Source organism: Alosa sapidissima, chromosome 7 (genome assembly GCF_018492685.1).
Source record: "Alosa sapidissima isolate fAloSap1 chromosome 7, fAloSap1.pri, whole genome shotgun sequence".
NCBI classification, from domain to species: domain Eukaryota; kingdom Metazoa; phylum Chordata; class Actinopteri; order Clupeiformes; family Clupeidae; genus Alosa; species Alosa sapidissima.
This window is the reverse complement of record NC_055963.1, coordinates 29,314,883-29,336,974: the sequence shown is the minus strand read 5'-3', so window position 1 is coordinate 29,336,974 and position 22,092 is coordinate 29,314,883. Positions and strand designations below refer to the sequence as shown.

The 22,092-nt window shown below is 41.2% G+C and overlaps 3 protein-coding genes across 6 annotated transcripts; 2 read left to right on the top strand and 1 right to left on the bottom strand.

Annotated features, from left to right (window-relative positions):
- Window positions 1–246: 246 nt before the first annotated feature.
- lzic (leucine zipper and CTNNBIP1 domain containing) lies at window positions 247–3,677 on the bottom strand. Of its 2 annotated transcripts, none has more exons than XM_042097057.1 (7): window positions 3,479–3,677; window positions 2,780–2,918; window positions 2,547–2,682; window positions 2,356–2,454; window positions 2,156–2,251; window positions 1,946–2,027; window positions 247–1,219 (listed from the first exon to the last, which is right to left on the bottom strand). In XM_042097057.1, exons 2-7 carry the CDS (start codon window positions 2,878–2,880, stop codon window positions 1,161–1,163), a joined length of 573 nt encoding a protein of 190 aa, XP_041952991.1. In that variant the 5' UTR covers window positions 2,881–2,918; window positions 3,479–3,677; the 3' UTR covers window positions 247–1,160. The 2 variants fall into 2 exon arrangements, with proteins under 2 accessions (XP_041952991.1, XP_041952990.1); XM_042097056.1 differs by having other exon boundaries at window positions 2,780–2,897; window positions 3,479–3,674.
- LOC121712934 (nicotinamide/nicotinic acid mononucleotide adenylyltransferase 1-like) lies at window positions 3,657–17,965 on the top strand. Of its 2 annotated transcripts, none has more exons than XM_042097055.1 (5): window positions 3,657–3,733; window positions 4,980–5,120; window positions 5,740–5,923; window positions 7,382–7,515; window positions 17,062–17,965. In XM_042097055.1, exons 2-5 carry the CDS (start codon window positions 5,006–5,008, stop codon window positions 17,454–17,456), a joined length of 828 nt encoding a protein of 275 aa, XP_041952989.1. In that variant the 5' UTR covers window positions 3,657–3,733; window positions 4,980–5,005; the 3' UTR covers window positions 17,457–17,965. The 2 variants fall into 2 exon arrangements, with proteins under 2 accessions (XP_041952989.1, XP_041952988.1); XM_042097054.1 differs by lacking the exon at window positions 3,657–3,733 and adding an exon at window positions 3,762–3,933.
- A 141-nt stretch (window positions 17,966–18,106) lies between these two features.
- On the top strand, window positions 18,107–20,951 carry rbp7a (retinol binding protein 7a, cellular). Of its 2 annotated transcripts, XM_042097061.1 has the most exons (4): window positions 18,107–19,378; window positions 20,113–20,291; window positions 20,398–20,499; window positions 20,607–20,951. In XM_042097061.1, the coding sequence occupies exons 1-4, from the start codon at window positions 19,306–19,308 to the stop codon at window positions 20,676–20,678; spliced, it is 426 nt and encodes a 141-aa protein (XP_041952995.1). In that variant the 5' UTR covers window positions 18,107–19,305; the 3' UTR covers window positions 20,679–20,951. The 2 variants fall into 2 exon arrangements, with proteins under 2 accessions (XP_041952995.1, XP_041952994.1); XM_042097060.1 differs by lacking the exon at window positions 18,107–19,378 and having other exon boundaries at window positions 19,654–20,291.
- Window positions 20,952–22,092: the final 1,141 nt, after the last annotated feature.

The window sequence follows — 22,092 nt, the reverse complement described above, 5'->3', positions numbered from 1 at the left end:
GCTGACAGTGCACAATCTTCGTTGATAAAACTATCCCTTTGACCTCTATGGCCCTCTCTAGCTGATAACCCAAGGAATGCAATATCCTAGTTCTAAGTCATGACCTCTCTGGTCCTTTCACTATTCATTTTTGGAAATTACCGGATTGTTTTCTAGTTGCTATCCTAGTACAGCTAACTAATTAATTTATAGTCCATTTAATGCACTAACGTTACAAATAGTGAGAACAAAAATCACCAAACATAGTGATGTTTTGAAAGTGTATAAATATGATATGCATAAAACTTCGGTAACCAAGTAAAATGTCACCGTCTCATATCACAAACAACAATATCAAAGAATGTTGCACATGTCTGTGCATGAAATGCAGTATAGCAGATTATCAAGTACAATGTTTCAGAATGTGGTCACTCATTGATCCTACTCAAATCATAGACCTTCTTGGACAAGTAATTAAATGCAATGCCTTTTCATGATTTCAAACAAAAAAGATGAAAAAAATACACATACAAAGTGCTATTTGTGTGTGCTACTCTTGCATCTGTATGCCTAAGGCATACCTTTAAGCAGCAATGTAAACTTTCATTGTTGTACCTACAGGAATCTAATACACAATCATGTCTTTGCATGCATCAAAAAGACTGTAAGAATTAGATATACAAACTCAATATCATCATGGTTTATCATCTAGACCAGCAATAAAGCTGGTGAATATACTATATGGTTTGATGGCACTTCACATTCAATATAAAACAGGCAGGAATTGTTATCCTTTTCAAAATGGACTGGGCAGTACTGTTGGACCACATATCTGGAAATGACAACGAAATGTTTACCTAACAAAATTTAGGTAGAGAAAGGGGTAAATATATATTGACAGTTAGTCAGCAACAATTTAAAGTACATCACAATTAGGTTACTTGATCGTAGTTATTTCATCCTAAGCTGGTTGACTTAAAAACTGTGTTTCACAAGCACATGGCCAAGCAAATTGTTTGTCATCTTATTTAGCTAGCTTGGTCAAATATAAACCCCAAACTTGTTCTAACCAGACTTGGGTTCAACAGTCACTGCCTTAAAAAATAATAATAATAAAAAAACTTATAATCTGTACAAAAACAAACAAACAAAATCACTAGAATTCCCAGCAAGTGAAGTAGTTATGTCTTGGTTTTCTCCACACCAGAACTCGCCAATGCCATTATCTTGTCTTCAGATCCTAGGAGAGAATCATCAGTAACAAAATGATAAGAAATGGTAGACAAATCATATAGACTGTTTCAATCATAGTCAATGGGGATAAACAGCTTTGGCATTCCCTACCAGACAAAATAGGTCTATGAGCATGGTTCCATGCAGCCAATAAACGGTTTCGAATCAAGTTTATTGGGAATAAACCGAATTTGCGTGTCTTGTAAACACCTTATTCTGATTGAAATAAACCGAAAAAGGCCATATTCGGTTTACTAATAAACCATTTGCACACCCTAGCATATGCCTGTATTAAACGGAATATGCTCCCAGAAGGAAGTTTTTTAAAGGCCTGCGCATGTTCAATTCGCACAGAATTAGGATAAAATGAAGCAATTGCCTCTCGCGCACTTTCCTAATCATGGCGAAACAACGCGCACACTTTTGAAAAGACGAGGAGACAAACTTATGTCTTGCAATCATGCAAATGTCATGGAGTTCATCGACGGGAGAAAATGTCGTAATAGCGACGTTTTTAAAAGGATTTGTAAAAAACTTAATGCGGCTGGCTATCGACATACATCTGAACAAGTGAAATACAGGTGGAAGACCCTGAAGACGCTGTGTTATTCAGCCAAAAGAGAGAATTCCACCAGCGGAGATTTACTGAGTCAAGTCAGTCAGACCTTTGCTTACAAATCAACACAGTCTCAGTCTCGATATGGATACCACAAAGAGCTCCAGACCAACTTACCCAGGTTGGCAGTGACCTTTTCAAACTGGCTGAGTGTGGCGCTGGCATTGGTTACTAGGAAAGTCTCATCCTCTGCAGTGAGCTTTGAGAGAGACAGAGAAAATGTATCCAAGAGTGTGTAACTAATAGCAGTCAAAACTTCTGGCAGGTATAGTATAGCAACTCTGCTGTGTGCATCGCAACATCAGTGACTATGATAAACGTAGTCACCTTCTCCCCCAGTTTCCTCAAGGCTGAGAGGATCTCAACTTTCTGCTGTGTGTAGACATCCCGTGAAAGCTTTCCCACAATCACATCACGGTCCATCTATGAGGGACACAAACTCATATAGTTAGTAGGCCTGTAGTGTATTAGTTTGTAATTTGTCTACATGGGTAAAACATGGTGGTAAAACATCTGTTTCATCCTACCTCAGCCAGCCTTGTCCTCAGTTGCCCGGGCTGCTTCTTTGCAAAAAGTCTGATCACTTCAGGAGTCTTGAATGCCTGGCTGATGGCAGCTTGTATTGCCTGGTAAACCAAGGATATGTACCCTCGATCAGTCTGTGATAACTCTTCTTCAATATGGATATTTCCAGTACATTGTAGTATTTGACACTTACCAGTTGCATTCCCCCAAGCTCATCAACTAAGGTCATGTTTCCAGACATGAGCTTCATCAGTGACTCGTTAAACTCATTTAGCTGTTCCAGCGTTTCACTCTTGGTTTCCTCATATTCTGTGTCATCAAGATCTTCTCTGGTGAATGAAAATACAGTGTTAAATTTGTATAATACTATTACATTAATTTATTGGCATGCAGCTGGACATCATCTAGTTGACTAAAGAAGTTAACCTGCATTCCTCCAGATCCTGAAGCTGTTGCATTAACCGATCCAGCTGTTCCTCCATGTTCTGCTTCAGTTTACTGGTTTCCGATTTCCCACGAGAGGCCATTTTTGTTATGCTTGCACCTACACACACGTAGTGGACAACTGATGAGACAATGCAAGGTGATATGTCGATCCTAAACAGCTTCCTTCATTGCTTTAGCTTGCTGGCTAGTTCGCACAGGATCATTTTGGGAAAGAGAAGTAGGCCAAATACCACCAACATTAGGTCTACATGAATGACAGTTATGATAACACTGCTAGAATAATGTTAGTCCAATTTACTGTCAAGTCACATGTTTATAAGTAAACAGATTTTGAAGGACACATGCATTGCAATGGGGTTGATGAGGAAGCTGGGGAGCTTACAGTATTTTAAATATACAATCACAACGTTATCTTTGCTTCTGGGAGTGGGAAGTTGAACGAACCGAGGTCTGAACTCAGTGTTGTTACTACCAGGATACATCCTTAACCAGTTGATCTAGCTAGCGTTAGCTAACTAGCTAAATACCTAGCTTTGCCAGACTGAGTTCAGAAAGTGAAAGATAGCTTTATAAATTCATAGGGCTTAGTTCATGTCAAATTGTATCAAACGTGGAACTTGTATCAAACGTGGAAAAACACAATCAAATAAGACATGTCACTGATAACAATGCACTTACCTCCAGACCTTTCTTGACTGTTTCGTTGTGAAATGAAAATGCTAGCTTTGCACTGACCACAAATAGTGCGGATAGGTTGGAAGAATTCCGGTCAATGTCGTTTTGAAGGGTTGTAGCGACAGTCATGCACACATGACTTTGAGAACGTATGGAAGTTTTAAACGTGAAAACCAATCCGATTGATCTATACAGCAGAGTGTGTCCAATAAGAATAATCTTTATTGCATTGAGGAAGAGTACAAATGGTGTACCACGGTGAGTTGTGCTTTGCAAATAAAACGATTTACCTGGTTTATCCCTTTCCCCTGAAATACAATAATCTTACAGATATACGTGCAGTTTAGTGTCCCAAGTTATTCTTCAAAAAGTGAGTGTCCCAAAGTAAGAGGATGTTACTTTTTGGGATTCGTTGTTTAACAACCTACTGCCAACTGTGCTTGACCGCCGCGAGACAGGTTAGTTTTACCCTACCCGTGTTGCAATGTGCGAGAGGAACAGGTTCAGACATTTGGTTCGTGCGCTTGGCTGAGGAGCCGCTGGCGCAAAGCTACCATAGCGGGCTTGTGACTGAACGCCTCGTCAGAACACCTCCCTGATACCCATGCGCCTCATAAGTGCTTCGGTTAGTCTGGAGTAGTCGGGCCCCCCGGCTCCCAGTGAGCAGAGCCGTTCGTGACTGGGTCGGGGTGCGGCCTGACACTACACCGCACGTTTGTGAAGAACCTGGCGCTAAATCACTCTAGACTTTTACTGTCTATGAAACGACCAGTGTAACCAAATATCCTCGATTACTAAAATGCCTTGGCCTCAGCTACAAGTTGCTAGAAACGCAAAGGTTAACGTCGAATCATTTAGTGAAGTTCTTGACATGGTATCCTGTAGTTACTGAAGCCTACACTTTGGAGAAGTGTCTTGTTTCTTTTTTCCTTTCATGGGGACCTTTAGTTTTAGCTCTACAGTGCGCCCTGGTGGTGATCATGATAAGATTTCATCCTGAAACTGCTGTGGTATGGACTAGGAGTTACATTTGTTCCACTTTTATGAGCGACCAGTAGCACAATTTGAGCGCAGAAAAATATTTTGAGCGAGCACACAAATTATATTTTGAGGAAAAATGAAACTCGAGCACAAAAAACATGTAGTTGAGCAAACAGGAATCTATGTTGTGCTCCACAAATGTCTTTGCCTGTTTTCTAATATTAATATGTATGTGCAACATCAGCCCCTTTTCTTTCAGTTTCACTGTATGTGCTCACATAAACTGTTCCTCCGCTTGCTATGGCTCGCTCACTCAGGAGATATCTGTCGCGCTCGCTCAACTTCATCTGTGTGCGCGCTCAAAACTGTCGACAGGTTACGTTTGTTCCACAATTGTCAACCAATCAGAAAATTCAGCTGCTGAAGTCCGGGCTGTGTCGGGGATTGTGTAATAATTAATGAGTTTTATTGTGTGCATGCATTGAAAAATGTCAGGATGAGCTTTTTGTGTGTTTTTTTTTAGGTCTTCCTAGTGCCTAAATCTGCACGATGGAGCCAATGGAGAGAATCAAAATTGTCCTGCTGGCTTGTGGTTCATTCAACCCCATTACCAATATGCACTTGAGAATGTTTGAGCTGGCTCGGGACCACCTTGAGGACACAGGTATTTACACTATGTCTTTGATACCTTAGATTGATTTCATTACATTCGCTATGTATTTGTTTTTGAATGGGACTATAAATCAATTGACTGTCACAAGAGAAAGGACGCAATTGCCTTGCCACTACTAAAAGCTAACTTGACTCTCGCCAGATGAATTTCGCTTCGCCTAGCTCCACTCGTCCATCTGGGATCGCTCCATTGGAGAGGTATTTCAGAAGGCTGGGCCTTATAAAAAATCCTTGCATATGATTGGATAAGCCACTTGTCCGTCATCTTTATTGATGTGCTACTTCAACCACTCACATCGAAGCCAACCCGAGACGCTTGCTTCCTCGATGCGTTGTCTGAATCAAAACAGTCTCACAGTCGCTTCTCTGCTACGTCACAACTATGAAACTCCCGCCCTGCGTCCTGATTGGATCTACCATAAAATCTGGTGCCGAAATCACTCCCAACGGAAGCGATCCCAGATGGATGTGAGTGGAGCTAGGCGGAACAAAATTCATCAGGCGAAAGTCAGGTTAACTAAAAGCTGCCACTACTGCAGTATATTCACATGCAAGATCATAGATCTAAACAATTCATAGACCTGTGCTTCTTTGGTTTGCTCCCATCTCAGGCAAGTACAAGGTCGTGCAAGGTTTAATTTCTCCAGTTGGGGATGCGTACAAGAAGAAGGGTCTGATTGAGGCCCATCACAGGGTGCAGATGGCCCGGCTGGCCACAGAGAGCTCAGGCTGGATCCGTGTCAACGACTGGGAGAGCCAGCAATCTGAGTGGGTGGAGACGGCGAAAGTTGTGAGGTAAGGCTTTCTTTTTAGCAGATGTGACTTGTGAGATGGTGTTTCAATGCACAAAAACTGTTGCTCTGTGATTGTATGCCAGCAACACCTGCTGGCTTTGGGTACTGTTATTATTCAGTGGGTGTGTGGTGCCAAGAGATCACCCATTGTTTTTGTGAGCACTTGAACATGTCTGCAGCCGATATTGTTATCGTGAACAACACATAGAAAGAACTCTGTAACTCTAAGAATTTCATTTGTATACACTGTTGTTGCCAATTGTTGCCATTGTTGTCTGCAAAAGTGATAGAAGTACTATTCATGGATCATTTGTACAAACTGTGTAGCACTGCCACATAATTTTAGGATTCACTTTTCTTAAGTCTGTGTTATGAAATAATAACCAACATAAAAGTGTTCTCCGTTATATTTTTCCATGTTATGTAAGTCTGTAGCCCTATCGTGAACGCCCTTTGAATTATGTTGTACGTCTTAGCTCGGATCAGCTGATGGTAACTGTCAGATGACGCAAGCGACCTGTCAAGCGTCAGCTGATATGATTCAAGTTTAAAACGCGGAGGTGCGCGAGGGCCAGGGGTTTTTTTCTTTTCTTGGGACAGAAGGCCTACCCAGGGAGTCTACGTGAGACCTGGACAAACTTTGTGTGAAAATAATATATCCCAACGAAAGGTGGTTCTAGGTGGGAACCACAGACATACCGGAGAGACAAGACTGAGCTTGCAGATCGCCGTTGGCGAGTCGCTGAGATCCGGTAAGAAGGATCCTATTTTTTGTTTTGCATCTATCCGAAAGCCTCGTCGGATTGAACGTTTTCTTTGTGGAGTACATGGGTTGCACTGGACGTGGATTATTCAGACTGTTTTCTTCTTTGCGGTGGATTTATGTCGGAGTCTCTTGGAGTCTCTGTTAATTTTCGTTTGGATGGACTGTGAGAGCGCATGAAGTGCGTAGGCTGCGTGGACATTTTGGTTGCGTTGTTTGCGATATGAACTGTGTGGGAATAAGTGTTTGTTTGTTTTCAAGCGTATTTCTGCTCACATAAAGTCTACCTGTTAACTGTATGTGTGGTGTCTACTCCGATGTCAGTGAAAAGCATTATTATTTATCTAGAGCCAATTCAATTTGTACCCGTGTTTAATGGTAATAGTTAGAATTTAAAAGTCTGATCGTTACAACTGTGTTTAGCCAAAAGGAGCGGGAACAAGTTTTAGTCTAGAACTAGTGATCTAGACTACAAAGCATGCACAATCCTGGCAAAAAATGCCTGTAAACTTTTCTTACTTTTTCACTGTGCACTGTCCTGGACCACAGAGCAATTTGTAGTCATTTTACCTCAGTGTGCTTATAAATCTTATCTGTAATTCCATGTGATGAAGAAGTGATGCAAATTTGTGTAAAAAGGTGAGACACAGAGCCACATCATCTATCTGATGCTGTGTCGCTTTTGGATTCTTCCAGGCATCACCATTCGGAGTTGTTAACTACGCTGCAGAACGATGATGAGGTGGACACGGTAAAGTCTTTTAAAAGAAAACGACTAGAGGAACCTGAGTGTATGGTTCAGGGCTCCTCTGGTTGTTCAACAAGAAAAGGTGATCAAGCCCCGCTGTCATAATTACTATTGCTTGCATAAGTTGTTTATGTAAAATACAGTGCATAGTGACATCGTTCTGGACCAAGTGTTTATTACCCCATGTGTAACCTGTCTGGTGCTATGTGAAATTAGGGCACTGACAATGCAGTGTCCTAATGACCTTACAATGGGTACAGGGTGTGCGTTTGCTACATTGCTACATTGTATTGCATAACGTTCACTTACAAGAAGCATATTGTGACCTTAAATGAAAACATATTGTATTTAGTAAGAGGGGTTTAAATAAGGAATGAGAGGCCGCCGTCCATAAATCCATCCTGCACCATATATGATTTAGCCAAACGGTGATATAACCATAGCAAGATACATACAGTGGCTATAAAAAGTAATCACCCCCCTTGGATATTTTCCCTTTTACAGCTTTTATAAATGGAATTTTGCCCTTTTTTACCATAATTTACAAAAATCTCCTCTTTAATGTCAAAGTAAACACAGATTTCTACAAAGTAATGTTAATTAATTAAAGATATGTAATGCAAAATAAGTGATTGCATAAATATTCACCCCCTTAAATTATTTAGCAGATGCACCTTTGGCCACAATTAAAGCATGGAGCCTGTGTAGATAGGTCTCAATTAGGCTTGCACATCTGGATACTGCAATTTTACTCAATTTTTCTTCGCAAAACTGCTCAAGCTCTCTCAGGCTGGAAGGGGATTGGGTGTGAATAACCCTTTTTAAGTACAGCCACAGATTTTCTATAGGATTGAGGTCTGGACTTTGACTCGGCCACTCAGCCACTCAGAACATTTACCTTGTTGTCTTAAAATAATTTCTGTGTAGTTTTCATTGTATGCTTCGGCTCATTGTCTTGCTGGACAGTAAATTACATTACATTACATTACATTACATTACATTTGGCTGACGCTTTTTAGCCAAAGCGACTAACAACATAGTAAACAGTTTAAGTTTTAGAGCAGTTCTCAACAATTTTAGGACAATTTAAAACATTAGGGGACAATTTAAAAACATTAGAGTACAGTAAGAATAAGTGCATCAGTGAGTGCTGTTTTTAACAGTTACTTGTCAGTTTGAGACGGCTGGTGAGTGCTAGGATCAGTAAGACTTGTTGTAAGTGTTGCTATGAGAGGAGATGTTCTCTAAAGAGCTGGGTCTTCAGGAGTTTTCTGAAAATGGAGAAGGATGTCTCTGCCCTTGTAGGAGCTGGCAGTGTGTTCCACCAACGAGGAACAACAGATGAGAAAAGTTTGGATTGGCTTGAGCGTACCGGTGGTAGAGCTAGACGTCGTTCGTCTGAGGAGCGTAGCGGTCTGGAGGTAGAGTATGTCTGTATGAGGGCATTCAAGTAGGTGGGAGCAGAACCGGAGACTACTTTGTAGGCAAGCGTTAGAGCCTTGAATTTGATGCGGGCCGCCATAGGTAGCCAGTGTAGCTGGATGAGCAGCGGGGTAACGTGCCCTTTTGGGTTGGTTGTAGACCAGGCGCGCGGCCGCGTTCTGGATCATCTGAAGTGGTTTCACTGCGCAGGCTGGGAGACCTGTCAGGAGGGCATTGCAGTAGTCGAGTCGTGAGATGACTATTGCCTGAACCAGAAGTTGGGTAGCATCTTGAGTCAAGTAAGTCCTGATTTTCCGTATGTTGTAGAGTGCGAAACGGCATGACCGGGCGACTGAGGCAACATGATCTGAGAAGTTTAGTTGGTTGTCGAGAACAACTCCTAGATTTTTTGCAGTCCTGGTAGGTGAAACAGACAGGGAGTCCAATTTGATGTTGATGTCGTGATGTATGGTAGGTTTAGCTGGGAGGACCAGCAGTTCAGTCTTTGAGAGGTTCAGCTGGAGGTGATGTGCCTTCATCCATGTAGCTATGTCTGAGAGGCAATCCGAGATCCGTGCTGAAACCAAGGGGTCATCAGGTGGAAAGGACAGATAGAGCTGTGTGTCGTCTGCATAGCAGTGGTATGAGAAGCTATGCGAACAGATAATCTGTCCCAAGGAGGTGGTGTAGATAGCAAAGAGAAGGGGCCCCAGCACTGAGCCCTGGGGGACCCCTGTGGTGAGATGGTGAGGTGCAGATATCTGACCAAGCCATGATGCGTTAAACGAGCGTCCTGTGAGGTAGGATTCAAACCAGGAGAGAGCAGAACCGGAGATTCCCATGTTAGCGAGTTTAGAGAGAAGGATGCGGTGATTAACTGTGTCAAAGGCAGCCGATAAGTCAAGCAGAATGAGTACTGATGACCGAACGGTCGCCCTGGCTTCTTTTAAGGCTTCTGTTACAGACAACAGAGCCGTTTCGGTAGAGTGGCCGCTTTTGAACCCAGACTGATTTGGATCCAGAAGGTTGTTCTGTGAAAGGAAGTCAGAGACCTGTTTGGAGACTGCTCGTTCAATGCCTTTGGATAGGAAAGGCAGGAGTGAGACAGGGCGGTAGTTCTCGACTTGAGCAGGGTTGAGAGAAGCTTTCTTAAGTAACGGTGTTACCGGGGCCATTTTGAACGCTGTTGGAAATGTGCCGGAGGTTAGCGAGGCATTGATCACATGTGTGATAGCTGGAGAGATGGTCGGGCTGATGGACTGAAGTAGACTCGTAGGTATAGGGTCCAGCGAGCATGTGGTAGGACGGCTGCATGTCAGGAGTCTAGATACTTCACTCTCGGAGAGAGGCGTGAATGCGGAAAAAGATGTTCCAGCAGTCCCTAGAGGTTGTAGGAGTGCGGTATCTGAGTCAGATGCGTTGAGTGGGCATGTAGAGAATTGACTGCTGATTGCCGCCACTTTGTTTGTAAAAAATGAGGCGAGGGTATCTGCAGTAAGGCTGGATGGAGGAGGAGGCAGCTGAGGGTTGAGTAGCGATTTGAAGGTTGAGAAAAGTTTTCGAGTGTCTGTAGCGCTGTTGATTTTGTCATTGTAGAAAGCAGTCTTAGCAGCAGTGATGCTGGCTGAGAAGGAGGTCAGGAGTGTCTGGTAGTTTTTGAGGTCGTCAGCTAGTTTGGATTTGTGCCATTTCCTCTCCGCGGCTCTGAGTTTGGTGCGCTGCGATCGGAGGGTATCATTTAGCCATGGATGAGAATGTTTGGATCGAGCTGGCCTTGTGGTAAGAGGGCACAGCTCGCCTAGACACGAGGTCAGTGTGGAGCAGAGCGAGTCAGTGGCTTCATTAACCTCCAGAGAGGAGAAGGTGTTGAGTGGAGGTAGACCGGAGGCAACCACAGAGGAGAAGTGCGTTGGAGACAGGTTCCGGATGTTGCGGCAGAACGTGACCATTGGCTGAGGAGCCGGAGGCTGTTCTGACAGGCTGACGTTGAACTGGATGAAGAAGTGGTCAGAAAGATGGAGAGGCGTCACCATGAGGGTGTCTGTGCTGCAGTTCCGAGTGAAGATCAAGTCAAGCTCTTTGCCAGCTTTGTGAGTCGGTGGGCTTTGAACCAGTTCGAGGTCAAAGGAGTGGACCAGGGCCAAAAAGTCCGCTGAGCCTGGGGCATCTAAGTGGATGTTCATATCACCGAGAACAAGAAGCGGACAGTCATGCTCAGGGATGGAGGATAGCAGAGTGTCAAGTTCGTCAATAAAGTCGCCTAGTTGGCCTGGAGGGCGGTAGATGACCAGCACGTAGAGTTTTGCTGGGGCGATCACTGTGATGGCATGGAATTCGAATGAGACATATTTAACACTAGTTAACACTAGGGCTGAACGATTTATTGCATTTGCGATAATATCGCGATATGATGAAACGCGATTTTCAAACCGCAAAGGCTGCGATTACGCTTCGTAATATGTGACGTCACCAAAACGCATTTATACTTGCGCTTGCCGACACGCCACCGACTCTTCACATCCACCACTGAAGAAGCAAAAAACGTAAACAAGAGGACCAGCTAACAGTGTCAAGAAAGGTCTGATTAGGGATGGGCAAAGCGAGGCTTTATGAAACACTGAAACGTTCGAAGCAATTGTGCCGAATTGTTCCGAAGCTTTGAAACAATTCCGACACCTCAGAGCTGTTTAGGGTGAAACAAATCTGTCAAATGCTTCGTATTAGAGATGCAGTCTTTAAAGTTTGTGGCTCACTGTGTTACCTGTGTTCAGTCTTTGTCAAAAGCTAAGCAGTATGCCCTTGGTCAATTACTGGATGGGAGACCACATGAAGTCACAATAAAGGGAGTCTTATTGCTGCCACTATGTGTTCTCTAAATCACTTTCTTCTTATAAAAACTCTCGATTTTTGACCATTCTGAGAGTTTAGTTGAAACTGTGTGGTTAATGGTGAAGTAAGAAAACATAAACAGATACGATCTGAAACAATACCTTACAAATCAAACGGGGATCGAACAACATTTGAGCAGCCTGGGCTACCGTGCAAAAGACACCCTCACTAACCACTACACCATCATGGTTATTGCATAAGAGAAAGCTACACTGTTAATTGAACGCGCGGGCACGCCTGCCGACACCGGTGAAATGCACCGAAGGTTCACTTAACTTTGGTCACATGACATGGGGATTTTGAACGATGTTTCGAAGCAGTGATCACATGACATGGCTGTTTTGAACCACGTTTCGAAGCAGTGTTTCGAAACACTTGCGCTTCGAAGCCTCGACACTGATTCGAGACGTCGGTTTCGAAAGTCACACCCCTAGGTCTGATCAGTAGAGCTACTTTGGTTAAAAATAAACCTCTTCATTACCTTTTGCTCAAACCTGCCATGTCCCTGGTTCTAGTTCATAATTCCCCTGTGCTGCTACTCTGGCTGGTAACTTCGTTCACTTGTCCAGCTGACGATTAAAAATCCACGACTGTTTAAGCTGCACAGCAGCCATTCACCTGTGCACTGGGGACTTTGTTTACTGGAGTACAATGATTTGCGATATCCAAGGGGGTTGGCGGCACAAACAATTCATCTCACAGGTAATGCATTGATGCATAATGTTATCCGCAAGTAGTTGACACAGCTAACCACCAAAAAGCCAGCTGTTCTAACATTAGCTTACCAGCTAAGGCTCTAGGCTACATGCTGCTAACTGCTGATAACTTTGCCCGTTTAAAGAGTTTTGTCTCCGCGAGTGGCTTTGTTGTGATATGAACAAACTAGTTAATTTGCATGCATGCGTATTGCGCTGCGGTGTTGATGATGCTAACCTTCAGTTAACACTGAGCGGAACAGTCATTCGGCCGCATTTATTTGCGCTGCAACAATCTACAGTAGTTTGTTCCGATTCACGTGCAAGTAGCCTACAGAGGAGAGGAGCGGGTGTGTGTATGTGCGTGTGCGTGTGCGTATGGAGAGCACAGGACAAGGAGAAGCCGTGTCAGTGCCACTGCATGTAGACCTAACTGTTAACTAACGAAAGAAGATCATATCTACATGAAATTGTAAATAGAAACAAAATAGAAACGCGTATAAGAATAATGTTTTCATCATGTTTACAAGGCTGGAAGTTCAACAAATATAGGTCTACTAATGTGATTAAAATAGTTAAATAAAAAATATTTCATTCATCAATCTTATTCAATGACCTAATGCCATCATAACATAGGCCTAGGCTCCAGGAAAGAACAGTTTATGTTTAACTTATCTAATTTTGTGTTGGTCATACTATAGAATAATAAATTGCTTGTCTTTGTTGAATAAGACAGAAGATAAAGAGCTTAAAAATAATCGCATCGCAATATTGGTGAGAAAAATCGCAATTAGATTTTTTTCCAAAATCGTTCACCCCTAGTTAACACTCAGAGGTTCAGTAGAGCTGTAACGCCCGAGCCATAAAGAACGACCCATTATACTCTCAGACTATGCCCGTTCTGTCAATTCTGTTTAGAATGACAAGGCAACTACTTCACAGAATCCCCCTTTGCCCAGCTATGGACAGCAATAGTACTACAAGGAACAATAGTACTCACCTCAAAGAGTGCTCTGTGAATTGGGTAATGATAATCCACAAACCACAGAATTTCGGACTATGCCAAATACTAGTTCAGGTAGGGACTCAGACATGTTACAAAGATTGCCTTTAACAGACAATCTCAAAGCAGCACAAAATCACACCCAGGATGATGTGACACAAATACACATAACCCATGGGTCAGAATCAATTAAAATTTCAGCTAAAAGACTTTCCCAGATTCAAAATTGGTATCTCCGTGATAATGATCCTATACTAGTCAAACACCCATTGAACAGCAGCACTCTTAATTATTCCTGAAGTAGCCCTGTGCGCACACACCTTTCCTTTCAGGGCCAAAATGCCTGACAGATAGGGCCCAATAATTCCAATAGTGTAGTAGTTAACACCCAAGTAAAGTAGTTAACAACTGAAAAGTGCTTCAGAGAAGCCTGGTAGAGCGGTAACACCCAAGATAGTCATTACACCCTCAGTGACTATGCCCGTTCTTTCTATTCTGTGTCGAATGACAGGGTAACTACAACCCCAAAACAGAAAAAGTTGGGACATTGTGTAAATTGCAAATAAAAACAGAATGTGATAATATACAAGTCTCGTAAACCAATATTTATCAGCAAAAAGGACATAGACAATATATCAAATGTTGAAAATGAAAATTTGGACTATTTGGAAATTGGAAAATATATGTAAATTTTGAATTTGATGCCAGCAGCATGTTTCAAAAAAAGTTGGGACAGGAGCATGTTTACCACTGTGCTGCTTCAACTCTTCAATTAACAAAATATTGTAAATGTTTAGGAACTGAGGAGACCAGTTACTAGAGTTTTAAGAGTGAAATGTTGTCCCATTACTCCCCTTCGTCCCGATATACAGTAGGATTTCAGTTGCTCAACAGCATGGGGTATTTTTAGTCATTCCATTATGCACCTAATTTGACAAATCTGGACTGCAGACAGGCCATTTTAGCACCTGGACTCTTCCTCTGTGGAGAAATACTATTTCAATATGTGCAGAATTAATTTTGCCATTGTTTTCCTGAAATATTCAAGGTCTTCCCTGGAAAATACATTGCCTGGATGGGAGTATATGTTGCTCAAAACCTGTATACATCATTCAGAATTGATTGTGCTTTGCCAAATGTACAAGATGACCATGCTGTAGGCACTAATGCTCCTCCACACCATCATAGATGTTGGGTTTTGAACTAAACACTAAAACAAGTTGGATAGGTTGGATACTTGAATAGGCCCTCTCCTCTTTAGCCCAGATGAGTCCATGATTTTCAAAAAAATGGCAAATTTTGATTGGTATAAACACAGGGCCTTTTTCCATGTTACCTCAGTCCATTTTAGGCCCAGATAAGACGGTGGTATTTTCTGTATCCTGTCTCAATACAATGTTGGCTGTTTTGACTGTTACAATCTTGGCTGCAGTTTTGAATTGAATATCAAATTGTGCACATAGACAATAGTCATCAGAGGTTTTCCTGGGCCCCAACAATGACAGGTCTGGAAACAGGTCTGGTGTTGATGCAGTGCCATCTGAGGTCCAAAAGACCATGGCCATTCAATTTGTTTTTCAGCTCTTTCCCTTGTTTGCTAAGATTTCTCTGGATTCTCTAAATGTTTTAATAATTATGTCCTGTAGATGATGAACTCCCCAAATACTTCACAATTGCATCTTAAGAAACAGTAAAAAATATATTGTTTCATCATTTGTGCACACAGGTTTACACAGAGTGAAGAATACCCCTGCATCTTTACTTCTAAGGGACCCTGCCTCTCTGGGATGCTCTTTTTCATATCCAATCGTGTTGCCAGTTACCTTAATTAGTTGTGAAATATTCCTTGTTTTGTTTTCTTTATCATTACACAACTTTTCTAGCATTTTGTTAGCCCTGTCCCAACTTTTTTTGAAACATGTTGCTGGTATCAAATTCGAAATTAACATACATTTTCCATGAAATGGTCAAATTTGTCATTTTCAACATTTGATATGTTGTCTGTGTCCTTTTTGCAACGAAATATGAGTTTAAGAAAGTTGCAGATTATTACATTCTGTTTTTATTCACATTTTACACAACGTCCCAACTTTTTCTTTTTTGGGGTTGTACTTCACAAAATCCATTAAGGACCGCAATAGTACTACAAGGAACAATAGTACTCACCTGAAGAGTGCTCTGTGAAATGGGCAATGAGCATTTCACCAGTTAGCAGAAAGCATCTGAGAAAAGTTTGGTCTTAAGTCTAGATTTGAAATTGGCTACAGTTGGGGCAACTTAGATGTCATCTGAAAGTTGGTTCCAGAGCTTAACTGTGAAGCAACTAAAAGCTGCTTCACCATGTTTTAGTTCTAACAGCAGGTTTTACTAACAAGTATTTCTTCTGAAACCTGAAGGGTGCCTTGGTGGCCTCCCCCCCATCACTTTTCTTCTTGAATGGTCAATCCATTTGTGGTGATGACCTGCTCTTGGTAGATTTGCACGTTTGCCATATTCCTTACATTCCTTAAATTCCTTAGTAATGGATTTCACTGAACTCCAGGGGATGTTCAGTGATTCAAATTTTATTTTGTATTTTTGTATCCGTCCCCTCACTTTTCAATAACCTTTTCTCTGAGTTGTTTGGAGTGTTCTTTTGCCTTCATGGTGGAATTATAGCCAGGAGATTGATTGACTGACTGATTGACCAGTAACTGGACCTTTCAGACACAGGTGTCTTTATATTACTATACTAAAAATTCACTGCACTCAGGCCATTTTCAACTTATCCAGTTCAAAACTCAGAATCTATGACGGTGTGGAGGTGCATTAGTGCCTACAGCATGGGCATCTTGCACATCTGGCATGGCACAATCAATTCTGAATGATGTTACAGTTTTTGAGCAACATATACTACCATCTATGCAATGTCTTTTTCAGGGAAGACCTTGAATATTTCAATAAAACATTGGCAAAATTCTGAACATATTTAAACAGTATTTCTCCATAGAGAAAGGGGATAAAGGTGCTAAAATGGCCTGCCTGAAGTCTAGACCTTTCAAATTTGGTGCGTTATGGAATGAAAAACACCCCATACTGTTAAGCAGCTGAAATCCTATACCGTGCTGGAATGGGATAACAATTCATTCTCAAAACTCTAGCAATTGGTATCCTTAGTTCATTTACAGAATGTTGTCAAATGTGAAGCATTTGTCAAAAGGTGAAGCAGCACAGTGGTAAATATATATTGTTGCTGTCATCATTTGATGTTGCTGGCATCAAATGTAAAATGAACATATATTTTCCATTTGTTCCATTTTTCATTTTCAACATTTGATATGTTGTCTATGTCCTTGCAGCTAAATATGGGTTTACGGGATTTGTTTATCATCACATTCTGTTTTTTATTTCCATTTTAACTTTTTCTGATTTGGGGTTGTAGAAATTTGCTTTCATTTTAACATTAAAGAGGGATTTTTTGTAAATTATTGTAAAAAAAGACCAATTTAAATGGATCAATATTCCATTTAGAAAAGCAGTAAAAGGGGAAATATCCAAGGTGGGTGAATACTTTTTATTGGCACTGTGCAAGACCAACAGTTCACTTTAAATGGAAATGAATTTGCTGTTTTCTCCTCAGACATGCCCCAGCTGAAGCTGCTGTGTGGGGCAGACGTGCTGGAATCCTTTGGCGTCCCCAACCTCTGGAAACCTGAAGACATTGCTGAGATCGTGAGCCGCTACGGCATCGTCTGCATCACGAGGGGCGACAGCGACGCAGAGCGCTTCATCCAGCAGTCAGACGTGCTATGGGAGAACCGCAAAAACATCTTTGTTACACGCGAGTGGGTAACCAACGACATCTCGGCCACGCATGTACGTCGGGCTCTGCGGCGCGGGCAGAGTGTCCGCTACCTGCTGCCGGACCCCGTGCTCCGCTACATCCAGGAGAGGGGCCTCTACAGTGCCGAGAGTGAGAAGAAAAACGCTGGGGTCACTCTTGCACCCCTGCAGAGATACAGCACTACTTCATGAGAAGGGGACAGAAGACCTGAGAAGGGGACGGAAGACCCAAAAGGTCCTTATGGGACCTCTCAGAAATACTTGACTGTATTCGAGTCACAATTGCCTTGTGTTATGTTTACTACAGAGCAAAGAAAACGACTGGAAGTCTAAGGCTATAGGTCTGCTGAATGAAGTATTTTATGAAATGAATAACTGGTGTTCTGGTCAAGTGGTTTGAATTCAGTGTTTCTGTTTACAATGCATATAACTGTAAAGGAAATGTATTGCTGAAGAACAGGCACAATGACCTGACTGTGACTTCTTTCTCCAGAGCCAAACAATGATAATGATCACATGTATAATAGACATTAAGACATTATTATCATTTACATTTGAATTTAGAACTGACTTTATACAGCCCTATGAAAATGATTAGTCTGACTAACTAAGAACTAACCAAGAACTAATAACTAAGATGTATTTGTGAATTGAATGTAAAAATCTGTGCTTAATTTGGTTAAAGGAACAAGTCAACTTTTTGGGAATTATGCTTATTTTCCATCAACCCCAAAAGATAAGAGGATACATATCCTTCCCCCAATTTGACACTGTTAGCCTAGCTTAGTGTAATTCACTGGAAGGGGGTTACACTAGTTAGACTAAAGCTCCCTTTTAACTATAGGCTAGTTTTAATAATTCTCTTATCTAACTCTGGGGACAACAAAAAGTTGATGTGTTGCTGTGAAAGGATAACTCCTTTAAAACTGGAAACAATTTGATCAGTGATCAGTGCACAAATATACTCTTATCAAAGTTGTGACATGAGCATGACTTATCACCAAGTCTGATCAAGCAGATAGAGAATGGCTGAGAAATTGCAGAAATGTTTCTTATCTCTAAGACATGTAAATGACAGGCCTATTCCAGACCATCACCATTGATTACACTATCCTATACCCACTTACACTTGATTACTTTATTCTATGCCCTCTTTATTCTACTTAAATATGATCTCCCCAGACAATGGCCCTTCATCAGTGTCCATTTATACACATTTTCCATTGAATTGCATAAATGCATTCGTGTTTCTCTTAGCAAAATAGTATGTGTTTATCTGAGCGAAACTAACATAATGGTGGTGAATAAAATGAGATCACAAGAGAACAACCATGGGCAAAACACCAGTGAAGATAATGGTAGATTTCACAACAGCTTCCCTGGATGTTTGGGGGTCGGGGTTTGTGCTGTGCTTGTATTTTTCCACACCTGTCACTGCAGGTGACAGGACCCATCTAGCCAGATTGCTTGTTGCTGTTTGACCTGTGCTTGTTGCTGACAGATTTCATTCCATTCTTATACTTCTTTATCTGCAGGAAAAAAACACACATCTTTCATTTAGAGCTAGCCAGGTCTGTCAGACCATGTTGTTAGGATGTGTGCCAAAAACAAGTTTTTGTCAACTTACACGTTTTGAGATTAGCTGAAAGCAAATTTGGCGTTTTCGCTTTAAAGAAATGCAAAGTCACACTTTGGGAGTACATTTGCTGCAGATTTGTCCAAACTGAATTGTATTTAAAAAAAAAAAAAAAAAAAAACATTCTACTCAGGGTACATATATAGATGCTTTGCAAGATTCCTATATTCCTATTCGTATGTTTCTTGACAACAGTTCATAGACAAGTCAGACAAGTTTATTTCCTGGTTGTAAAAAAAGTTCACCTGGACAGGGGCCACAGCCACCAGTGTCAATAAATCAATCCAAAGCACCTCCCACTTAGGTGAAGATAAAAAGGCTTTACACTGAAAGTGAGAATCAGATTCAGCAATAACCTAGTAAGGTGGTGGTCTCGATTACCCTTGTGCACACATTTTATTAAAAATGCCAGCTATTCTTTGCGGGACCTGGGAGTTGATTAGCAATGTCAACTTTGATGGATACATGATCGCATTGGGTGAGTATAGTTTTCGTGCTTAATTTGTAAAGAGTAAAATCATGTTGGAGCACAATTTGTTTTGCATATATTATGTGTTTACCTGATACATTAGTATAAAGTAGAATGAACAGAAACAAATTCTCAGCCACATTGTCTTTGAATTTACTATGCAAAATGCGGCATTGGTAAAAAAATTAAAAAGTTACATTAACAAATGCATTATTTGATATGTTGAGTAGATGTGCACTATGCACTATAAATTTCACATTTTAATCTAACTTTAACAATTACATCATAGATAAGTCTAAAAGCATATTTATGTTATCCTAGAAGGACATGTGTGACGTGTGTAAATTAATGTGAGTAACAGAAATAGTGTAATAGTGTATAGGCAGTCCAGATTAGCATCAACTGTCATCGTCACAATTACCGTACAATGTTTTTCTTTCCTTATAAATCAATTGTGGAGATGTTCCGGAACATTACAGCTTGTACAACAACTGTACATTGTTTTGTTTTTTTACTATGGCAATACTATTGTTGAGTATTATGAAATTACAACCAAATAGGCCTGGAAGAATCCCTCAGTCCATCCGAATGATGGATGCAATGCAATGCATATAAGTGACTTTAAAAAATCATGATTGAGATTAAGTTTCAGCTCGTGGTGTTGGGGAGTTTCTTCATTTATCAGTACATGGGTAAAGGATTTGTGTCCTTTGCTCTGGTTTTAATGGTACCTCTTCCCACAGGGATTGGCATCGCCATGCGCAAAATCGCCTTGAGACTAAAACAGAGGAAAGTAATAGAGCAGAAGGAGGATGTCTACATTATCAAGACCCTCACCACCTTCAGAAACTACACATTCTCCTTCAGAGTGGGCCAAGAATTTGAAGAATTCACCAAAGGCTTGGACAATAGACACTGCAAGGTACAATGAATATCTTTTCTTATATGTTCGGTTCTTTTTTTTTGCATGCATGAATTAATAATTTCATTCAAACCAAGATAATCATGATGGTCTCTGTACTTTGCAGTCACTGGTGACATGGCAAGGGAATAGACTGTTCTGCACTCAGGAGGGAGAGAAGAAAAGCCGTGGCTGGGCCCGCTGGATTGAGGACGATAAATTACACCTGGTATACACAACATAACATCTTATCTTATGTTATTGCTTCCTTGTATACACACTTGTCTTCTGATGAAAACAATACCAAAATATTTTCCCTTTCTGGTTCTCTACTAGGAGCTGTACTGTGAGAATGAGGTCTGCAAACAAGTTTTCAAAAGGAATGCCCTTCCACAGGGAGAAGATTGATAAAAAAAAAACTCTGTTATTTAAATCCATACAATAGGCTGAGGATGTAAACGGAGGTGTGAACTTAATGTTCTCTATCCAAGGTGTTTCAGAGACAGGAAGCACACTGCTGTACCTACTTATAAGTGATAATATCAGGCACTGATCATATCTTGTGAGTACATGCAAAGTCCTTTTAGGCAAGTCCCTCCACTCGGCGGCCATATTGCAACGCTTTTTGGGCACTCATAGGGCATCCTATTCAGCAGAAATGCGCGTGCGCAAGGCTTCACCACACCAATTATGCTCCAGCGGCGAGTTCACAACACATGATTGGCACGATGTCTTCACAACACACCATATGATTGGCTCAATGTATTCACATCACACCACATGATTGGCTCAATGTATTCACATGTCGACGTTTTGCAGAGGAAGGGGTGGGATATGTGTAGACAACAGCCATATTGGCGTTACAAACTAACCCCATGCATTTCTATGGAGGATTTTTTGAGTGCTGTGCCTCCTCATTAGAAAGTCTCTGGTACATGTGCCATCGGGATAAGATTTACACTCACTGACCTCAAGGGGGCAGAAAGTGCTTAATGTAGCCTATCAATGCTGCTGTGAGCTGAGTTAGTGGAAAAATAACACCATCCCCTTAAACAGATAATTATCATTGTGATAAGCTGCCCACTTGAGCCACAGACAATATTTGGCAGTTTGTTTGAGATTTGTTTTTTTAAGTTGTTTGGATGAGACCCATCTCTCATGTGATATTGAACAGATCTTTGTTTTATATAAAGTCCCTCTGTGGATGTAATTGTATATAATAAAGTGGAATTTAGTTGATCATACTTGCAGATGACATGGTATTTAATATTTTATCAAATAACCCTCATACATTTTCTCTCTCTCTCTCTCACACACACACACACACACAAATAGTTATGATTCCCATTCTCATATACTGTATGCACTCACAGTCGGTGAAGTCTGAGTGGTATCCAGTATATTTATGTTTTTATACCGATGGACTAGAAGGTAAACCCTGACCAGCAGGGTTCACTTGTGCCAGAGAATGGCTTAATATGCCTAAGTCTTAGATAATTGACAATTAGCCTATTTTGGCTATTTACTGAATCTTACTGAATATTTCTTGATTTCATTGTTTGAGAAGTAGGCTAAATGTAATTCATCAAAACATTTAGTTCAAATAATTTCACATAATTGATGTTATGGTTACTTACTGAGAATACAGACTGCATTGGCCTTGTTTTGTGTCACATAAAAAACAGTGTTTGCAGAGCTGGTGCATAGCCCATTAGAATTGGTCATGGGTCGCTTTGCTTGAGCAAATTAATTAGGTTGTTTTGCAGTATGTAGGCTATATTCTAAGTAACCATTGAACTAGTCAGAAGGGCCTGCACACAAA